This window comes from Lissotriton vulgaris, chromosome 6 (genome assembly GCF_964263255.1).
Source record: "Lissotriton vulgaris chromosome 6, aLisVul1.2, whole genome shotgun sequence".
NCBI classification, from domain to species: domain Eukaryota; kingdom Metazoa; phylum Chordata; class Amphibia; order Caudata; family Salamandridae; genus Lissotriton; species Lissotriton vulgaris.
Genome location: NC_141694.1, coordinates 582,641,088 through 582,650,677, shown reverse-complemented (window position 1 = coordinate 582,650,677; position 9,590 = coordinate 582,641,088). Strand labels below are relative to the sequence as shown.

The following is a 9,590-nucleotide window of genomic DNA, read 5'->3' as shown; positions in this document are numbered from 1 at the left end:
CAGGCTACAGCCAACCTTTTCTCTCCACCCACACATTATGCCTCTCGATATAGAACAAATTTCAGTAGCGCATCTGTAATCTTGCTACAGAAGGAATGCCTATTTCTCTTCAAGGGAGTCATAGAGAGGTTACCAGAGTGGTGAGAAAGAATGGCGTTGTCAATCCCACTATTTCCTTATCCCGAAAAAGGCTGGTGGCCTCAGGCTATGGAAAGACAAATTCAAAATGCTCACATTTAACTTTCCCAACATTTGATGCAATGAAGGCATTTGAAATAGTGAACTGGAAATATCTAATAGAATACTGGTTTGCTCTGGATTCAGAAGCATATTTTACATAACTGTGCAACAGATATATTGAATCCTTCACTGTAAGGGTGTTTGTGAATGGAAACTTGATTTCACAGCTGGCAATTTCCCAGTGAGCTAGGCAAAGCTGCCCACTCTCATCCCTACTGTATGATTTGTATGTTGAGCCCTCAGCCCAACAGTCTGGAAGACTGATAAAGATAATGCCCTGATGCTGCTGCAGTGGGCATTAGAAGAACATGGTTTCATATGCAGATGATTTGAAAATTTACACAGCAGACATAGAGCCATTGCTCGCCCATTTAGAGCATATAATGCAAAAGTTCCAGTTACCGGGTAAATAATGAAAAAATTGAAATTATGATATGGAATTCGACCTGGGAAAAATACCAGTGGAAACGGAATTGAAATATGTAGGAATAAGGGTGGTACATAATGTGAAAAAATCTTAACAAAACATTCCAGGAATTAGACCAGTTAATAAAAAGATGTCAGCATCTACCTCTAACTATAAATGAAAGAGTAAACCTGATTAAAATGATAGTTCTGCTCAAGTTTACTTTTTTATGCAACAAAATACCTTTACGTTTTGAATTTAAAAAAACCTAATAGAAGAAACTGCAGAGGACGATTAGCAGTTTTATATGGCATCAGAAGAAACAGATTTTCTTGGAAAAAACTTAGAAGAAGAAGAGATGGAGAAAACTAATCGTCCGAGATCTGTTTTGGTAATGGTGGCATTTCAGTAAAAAAAAAATGTAGAATGCTCATAGTGGAGTCTAATCAATCAATAATCTGAGACATTGTACGAGCAATGACGAGAGTTTCTTTGTGTAAGTGATTCTATAAAGGTTTGGGGCACTGAGGAGCACGTAAAATATTGCAAGCTGCAGCCAAGCTTTATAATTACACGAGATCTGCATGCAATATGTTTTTTTTACAGTAAATTAACACCAATCTAGGACTCTTCGGCCACACAGGATTTTGTAAGAGACCAGCTAACCCTAAATTTAAGATGATGAGACATCCACAAATGGAGAAATTTGATGGAAGGAGATGAACTAATGCCTTGGGACTGCTTGATCTTGATTCAGAAAGCAAGTGGAATGATTTCGAGATATGAAAACTATCAGTTGTCTGCAGTGCTTAATTTGTAAAACATTAAGTGCAGGTGCTCACATTTTATAAGAAGGCCACACCCACTTTCCCCGGATAAAGCCCACTTCCTCCAGAGGCTCCACCCATTTCCTTTATTGGTTCCACCCACATCCACAAGCCTCAACACATCATTGCCACCTCCTCACATCTTGAGTTCCGCATGAGGCTGAAGACTCAGCTCTTCACATAAGCACCTCGGGGACCTCACACCTACACACCTGCCCAAGTGCTTGGATACCCTCTCGGTGATAAGTATTTCTACAAATCAATATAACTTAACATAATGTAACATATAGGAAGCCTATGACAACAACTTAAAAGTGAACTCAATTGGAGAATGTGTGTAAATCACAAAATGCAACTTCAGGAAAGGTCATTAGAGGGCGTGAGGCAGCTTTGCAAATTAAAGAGAATGTGATTGTACTGTGCTGTTTAAAAGAAAGCAAGGTGTGAAGGAAGGAACACATTAAAGAAGGCAGCAACAATTGCAAGCAGGAAGGGGAGTACTGGAGTGAGGATATATACTACCAATGGATGAAAGAAGGAAGAAATAAGAAAATAATGTAAAAGGAAGAAATGAGGGAATAGAGGGAGAAAGGAAGTGAATGGTGTGTGATGGATGAAAAGAAAAAAGGAAGGGAGCGAGATAAGCATAAGGAATGGTTGATGATAAGAAAGGAAGAAATTAAACAAGAGGTGTAGGAAAGATCAGGAAAAAACGTAAGGAAAGAATGGAGCAAGGAGGATTAAATGCACCCAGGGAGGAAGAATGGGGAATGAATCAGGGTGTAAGGAAGCAAGAATGGAATGATGGTGTAAGGAAGCAAGAATAAAACGAGGGCGTAAGGAAGCAAGAATTGAATGAGGATGTAAGGAAGCAAGAAGCAAGAGGGGAAAGGAGACATGGCTGGAGGTGTTGTGGAAGAGAAAAAGGGAAAAGAAAAAGATGGGACGAAGGAAAGAAAGGAGTCATGGGGAATGAATACAAGTATGAGAGGTACAGGGTCAGGGAGGGACAGAGAGAATAATGAAAGTGTAATATTGCACAGAAATTGAAAAACAAAAGATTTAAATATATTTTTGTCCTTAACATACCATGTATGTTTGTAACACACATATTCACAAAGGGGGCCTTGACACTGAATTTAAAATGTTATCCAGCTAAATGGCACACATTTTATCAACCTAATAAATAAGAAAGACTGAGTTGCAGCAACAAGATTTAAATTTATGATCCTGAGAACAAACACTGATTCCTGGAGTGGATATAAAGAAATACGCAAGAAGGAAAAACATAAAAGGGAGAAGAAGGAGAGGTTGAAGGCAAAGATAGATAAGGTAGACAAAGAATGTGAAGAGAAGTGAGATAAGCAGAGATAGGGAGTACAACACTGGAGTGGAACATGATGAGAATGAAAAAAGGAAAGAGGAAAAAGAGGAGATAGGGAGTGCAAGACTGGAGTGGAAGATGATGAGAAGGAAAAAGGGAAAAAGAGCAGATAGCGGAGAGTGTGTGAAAAGCAAGTAGAAGGGAAAGATGAGAAGGTGAAAAATGAAAAGCAGTTAATGAGGGGAGGTTGCAATTAAGAGGAAAAGTGGACGTAGGGCAGAAAGTGAAAAAAGAATGGAGAGAAGGAAAGGAGTAAGGTGTGAAGGGGAGGAAGAAAAGCAGATACTCAGGAAGAGCAATAAAAGAGTACACCACTGCTTTACTAAATATAGGGTAATAAATTATGTAAATTTGAGGGGTGACAAGGCTGTATCATTCTTGGCCTGTCTCATCAATGCACAGCTGTGCTGACCAAGACACATAACGGCAATTTAGGACACACTGAGTGGCAAGCTTGGGGGCCTGCCATTTGTGCATGCACTGTGAAAACGTATGCCATTGTTAGTTTTAAGGCCTAGTTCTTTCACAGGGTATGTGAATATGGTGCTCCCTCCCGCCTCCTTTAGCTTGGTGCATGCGCTGCCAAAAGAGATTTTTGCATTGGGCACAAGGAGCCCTAAAGCCGGCACTGCCAACATGTTCACTTAGAAACTCGTTAATTCAACAACTCACATTGACTTGAGTATAGAAAAATACATCACAAAATGAATAACTCCATGTGTAGATAGAAACAAGGTCATATTTTTAAATTTTGGCTTCCTTTTACAATTTGTCGACTTCAGGCATGTTTGCATAGGTCTGCCTGTATAGTGTATCCTAAGCATTCTACATTTTAACAAGTGTGCACCGAATCCTTTGCACAACATAAATGATAAATGACTCTTTAGTCCTCAAGAGACATCAGTAGTGGAAGAATGAAAAAATAATTCATGACTCAATTTAGTTCCTAAATGATCATTATTTTTTCAAAACAGTTAAACCTTTCCATCCTATAATAAGCCAATTACATTCAGTGTAGTGGGTCAGGGGTAGCATTTTACCACAAGTGGATTTAATTAAGGAGACAGACAATGTTTCCGCAGCATACTATTGCTCATTTTGCTTTTGGACACTTTAATCAACAGGTATCTATGTTTGTGTCAATCAGTTTCAGCTGTTGTGTTCTTTAATCTGGTAATTGAATTTAGGGGAAATGAAATGAAAGGACACACTTGCAGAGACAATGATCACACAATGTTTACATGCCAAGAAATCCCATATGCCAAGGTTAGCCCCATAGCAATCTAAACAGCTATGCTAATGTCGTCTTTTATAGCGTAGTTATCTCCTTTCACAGCAAAAGGACAAAAGAATTCAACATTCTCTCAGCATTGCAGATCTGTGGTCACATCCTTAATGTATTAATTTTTTTTAAAAAAAGTCAAAAGTGAGCCCATTACAATATGCTTATGTGCCAAACATAGCCTAAATCAACAAAACTGGAACGTGAATATGCTCCTCTCCCAGATGCACAGCGTAATTCGTGGATGTTCACAAAGATACCATAGGCTTGTCCATTTTTAACAGTTTTATTCCATTTGATCCAGTGTTTTTTTCATTCATTGCTCACTCAATTCACATATAAGGTAATATGTTTTCCCATCTCTTCTTATGAAACCGATATGCCTATCCAAGCTTTTCTCTAGGGCACGTGGAAATACATAATTCATCCATGGCAGTTTTTTCATGTTCTACCTATTGTATTCCCGGCTCGAATAGCCCTTCTTCAGCGGTACCTATAAAGTAAAAAAAATTACATTCGTTTTTTATTCAGACCAATATGCGTCAAACTTAGTTTAAAACTCATTACGCTATGTGTAAACTCCTACCATATTTTAGACAATACCCTTTCATTGATCTACATTGTCCCCCTCAAGAACTTGTTTAAACTCATACAAAATGTGCCTGTAAAAACATATTTAGAAACTCTCCCAAAGTGTGGCCTTTTTCTGTCTTCTACATCCGTGTTCACATGCACCCTTACTGAGTGCTTGGCCCGTGAGGTCACACCCATTGTGTTCACAATCAACTAATTAAAAATGGACTCTATAGTAATAACAGACATAGCCACAACTAAAATGAACTGAGCTTTCTTGTGTACCTTCATTCTCTATTTCACAGTGCATTACCTCCAACCACTTTCCACATCTTCTGCGTGAAAGTGCTCAATTCGCATCTACCAGGTGATCCTCCCCTTTGTAGTTTACGCAGCATGACCCCACCCTACTATTACCCTGCTGATTAACCAAGTGCTTCTACCTGCCCATTCAGGTCCACCAGCTCCCAAGAAATATACTAGTCCCAAAATTCACTACATCCTACCCCTCTGCGAACCTACCTACACCTACTAAATAATCCCTGGCTTCTTACTAGACATTCAAGAACCTGTGTATTCAAAAATACCAGCCCCCATTAAATCCTATGGCCCACCCTTCCAACAACTTGCTAATAGGTACAATTTCCACGTTTTTTTTATACAACATAACATTTTTTCAATTTAGATGTTTTACATACAATTGATCATTTGTTGATGAAAAACATTTTTAGACACTCAGTGATTATCTGCAATGACAGTTTGTTAGTCCATAACTCTAAACGTGAATTACCACTATTGGACGTGATGTTACCAAATCACCTTACATGTGACATCATGTTGTTTATTCTGCATAAACTTTACTAGGTGAAAACGATCGACGAGGCAGTTATAATTACACTATCCAAACATTCCAGTTTTATTGATTTCATACATGCGTGTTACAGGTGCAGAGTATGCAAGCCCAGGCTGCACGCAAGAGTCAAATTAGTTTCATGCAACGTAGAATAAATGAATTAGAAAGGTGTGCTTTCGATCATTTTTGTTGGGATACGCGTAGCCTAAAGGCATAGAAATAAGCTTTCAACCTTTGTAAGCCACCACAAGAAACATTTGAAGCACCGACCAACACAAACTGACTTAGACTAATGAGTGCAGAGCAGCATGTGCACACCGTAGTTAGTGGTGAGCCATTAGCACTTCGAATGCACCATTACAGACAGCTCCAGGTCAGTGCTGATAAAAATGCATACTACACACTCTTTTTTTAATTTCAGAAAGGCAGGGCAGCAAAATAAATCTGGGAAGGATTTCCTTTTCATGGCATCCTGCTAAATAACCCAAACTAACAGACTGAAGCAAAGCAGCCTATGGCAACCATCCTCCGAATTTTGCAAGGCCCAAATCTGAGGCGCAGACCCTCACTCTGGACGGGAGACAGGAGAATAATAGAACGCGCATAAATGCCGGATATTTATTTTTGGAGCGGCTCTTGCTGCTTCAATGAAGCAAGTAAAATCTATCTTTGAAAATTATAACTGTATCGATAGCGGGCCCTCATACATTCACTTCTGCTGTATGTTGGAATACTGTAATACCTTTACTGGCTGTCCTGCAAACTTCCAGCCTGCCTTGCCGCAGTTCATCTAAAAGCCCGCCCTCGGCCATTCTCCAACCGTCGGAAATGAACCAATCTTCCGTGAAAGGAAGGCATGACGTGACATCGCTAACGTGTTGACGAAGTTCCTTCAATATGCCTGGACCAGGGTGGGACTTCCGAAGACATGGCAGGCAGCCACGGAATGAGAGCAGGAATTTATTTTTAATAATAACCGGGCCAGCAGAAAAATCGTATAGACTAAGCCTGGTAAAATAAGTGCGGTGCTTAGCACCGAAAAGCACCGGCACAAATTAAGCACAGGCTGTCTGTATAGATTAAAACCCATTGCAATGTCAAAAATGAGAGCAGTCAAATGTAGTTAGACCTATAGGGGAAAGGAGTTGGCTTAACGGCTAGGACTGCAACCTCGAATCTGGGGAACAGGGTTCGAGTCTCGGCAATGACACTGTGACTCTGGGCAAATCACCTAATCTCCCAGTGCCTAACAAAAATAAAATGAATGTGAGCGTTCTCATGTAACGCAACTGGTGCTATATAATGCACTCCGATACCGGGTCAAGTTTGAGTTATATAAAACCCAGTAAAAAAAAAAAAAGGTACTGCACCTAGGAAGCGGTAAACTGCAAGGTGTTACTGGAAACTAGTGAAAGCAGTAGAACAAATAAATCACTTTTGCTTGTTTGTAATAAACACTTGCCTAAGTGGGAAAAGAGGACCTATTGGAAGTTTTTTTTAAATATTCTATAAACTACAGTGAAATCTGCTCCTCTACGGAAAAAAAATCTTTCCACGTGGTCTATTGGTCTCTAGTGAGGCTAGCTAGGATCTAGAAACAGAGTGACAGCAGCTGTCCTAAATGTCATTGCAGTTATGCAGATGACCAATATAGGAAACTGGGTTTTTGGTTGTGGGCAGTGAGGACCCTTCTCAAGCAGAATCCACAATCCATGGTAGGGTACACCACAAAGTCACTAAATTATCCAGTGCTTACCTCTCTGGGAGCTTGTCAGACAGGATTAAATTAAGGGCCATGTGTTAAGTATTTACGCAACACTCAAACAGTAATAAAGTGAAAGCACAGCACATGAAACATCCCACACTAATTTAGAAAGAAATACAACATTTTTATTAAGAATTTGACACCAGAACAACAAAAATCCAATCAGTAGGATGGGCGTTCAGAAGTTTGTAAATTTTAGTTGCACTTGATTGGAGCTGTTAATATGCGTAATAATGCATTTATCGCAAAAATGAACTGTTATCCTATTAAAAGAATCACCCATCCTAAACTCCCCATCTACCTTGACACGAAAGTATGTAGTCAGGCAGGCCATGCGATGTAAGCTAGAGATAAATGATTGATGGGTCGCAGGTGGGAGGGTGCATAGCTGGCAGGGAACACGCGGACAGGAAGCTCTTGATAAATCCCACAGATAGGCGCAGTGACATCACAATGGTCAGGGAGATTGCCCAAAATAAAGCACACATGTCTCAAGGGGGTTCGCATGCTTCAGCAAACACCATAAAGTCAGATGCCACATGAGTTAGGAAAACATAGCCAATCAGGACCTAGCACACATGGTGATCACACTCTCCACATGTCGGACATCTGGACATATTCATCACTGGCCACACTGTGTCCACGCAAGGTCGAGACCCACTTGTAGTAATTATTGACCATTCAACTATGACTCTAAGGCAGCAGCCAACATTCCTCACCATATATGGTACCCCTGATACATTTATGGCTTGATGTAACATACTATATATGACCAATGCAAACCCAATGTAAATTGAGGCAGGCCTCAGACCTCAGGCCTGTAACTGTCTCCCAGCCGAATTGTTTAATTAAACAAAACTGTTCGGTTTCTTCTGTTTTTTAAGGAATTCGAACACGGGCAACATAGAAAAATTGAAAGTTATGGATGACGGCACTGGAGTACAGTTCGGATACACAAGGTTGATTGAGCCTGGTCTCCACTTACCTTCGGACTTGGAAGAATTTTTAAAGAAAAATGTCTTAAAAAGTAAAGTTTAGCAGGGTAAGTCAGGCGGCAGTGTCTGAGGACAAGTTTCCTTGATGGCAATGTACATTGTGATTGGGCTGGCTGTAATCTTGGCTGAACTTCCTACAACAGCCCCTTTTGACAACGCATGAAGAATATTCGCCCATACACTCCCAACATCTAAATAGAGCGAGTAGACTGCCAAGTAGGTGGGTGGTAAAACCATTGGAGACCCTTTGTCTCTTTCATGGAAGATGACAATCTCCAGCAAGATAAAGCCACAGGCTACACCCGACGAGTGCTTCAGGAGGCAGGATACCCTTCTGAACAGGAGCCGCTGAACAGGATTTACTGCTGTGGAGAAGAATGTAGCTGTAGCTCCCGCAAGTCAGGCTGGCCAGCATGCACTTTGGGCGGATCCACGAGCAGGTAGATCCTGGTCCTCTGTGGGCTCTCAGTACATTTTTTGATGGAATATTTTGTAAGCCACAAGTTTTGGTTTTTGGCAACCTGTGCACCTTTAGCGCCACTTCCAAGGGACCAGTACTAGGTGGGCGCCACTTGGAGGGCAGGACTCAATTTAGGCAGGATCCAGGTGTTGGTTTAAGGTTGTTGGAGCTTTTTATGTCCCAGTAGCTCTGAACAAGAGACCAGCCAACTTGCCTTTGGAGTCACCCACTGCCTGGGTCTTAGCTTTCCACCTCAAGCCCTCTAAAGTTGGCTACTCCTGAGCTCTACAGAACTCCTCCCTGGTGGTCCCAACTTGCCATCCAGCAAACTCTGTCAAGTCTCCCAGGACTGCAGTTTCCTCCCCTGTAGGCTCCAGGGTGGAGTCCTGAGGCGTCCCATCCTCCTGGAGCGTGGTAGTTTCAGGGGCTAGCTTCCCATATCCCTTACCCTTCTTTATTGTTGCATAAAATCACTGAAATTGCACAGCCCAAGTATATGACTGAATCCCACCATTGAATAACAATGTAGGAGATTGGGTTTTCGGTTGATGGAAGTATGGACCCTTCTCAAGCAGAAACCACAATCCCTGTCAGGGTTAACCACACAAGTCACTACATTTTTCTTGTGCTTCTGGTAGCTTGGCACAAAAACAATCAAGCTTAACACAGAGTCTAAGCTTAACATGTGCTAAGTACTAATGCAGCACTCAAACAGTAATAAAGTGTAAACACAACATAAGATAAATCCATTTTTGGGCAACAAAATGGCTACTTTCTAAAGTTGCTGTTAGAAATCAGGTTTCTG

The 9,590-nt window shown here is 40.9% G+C and overlaps 1 protein-coding gene across 1 annotated transcript in view; it reads right to left on the bottom strand.

Annotated features, from left to right (window-relative positions):
* Window positions 1–3,795: 3,795 nt before the first annotated feature.
* NT5E (5'-nucleotidase ecto) overlaps window positions 3,796–9,590 on the bottom strand; it is a 428,517-nt gene continuing 422,722 nt past the window's right edge. The window contains exon 10 of the mRNA XM_086926572.1: window positions 3,796–4,632. Coding sequence (XP_086782698.1) covers window positions 4,588–4,632 — 45 coding nt within the window. The 3' untranslated portion in view covers window positions 3,796–4,587. The remainder of the gene's footprint in view (window positions 4,633–9,590) is intronic.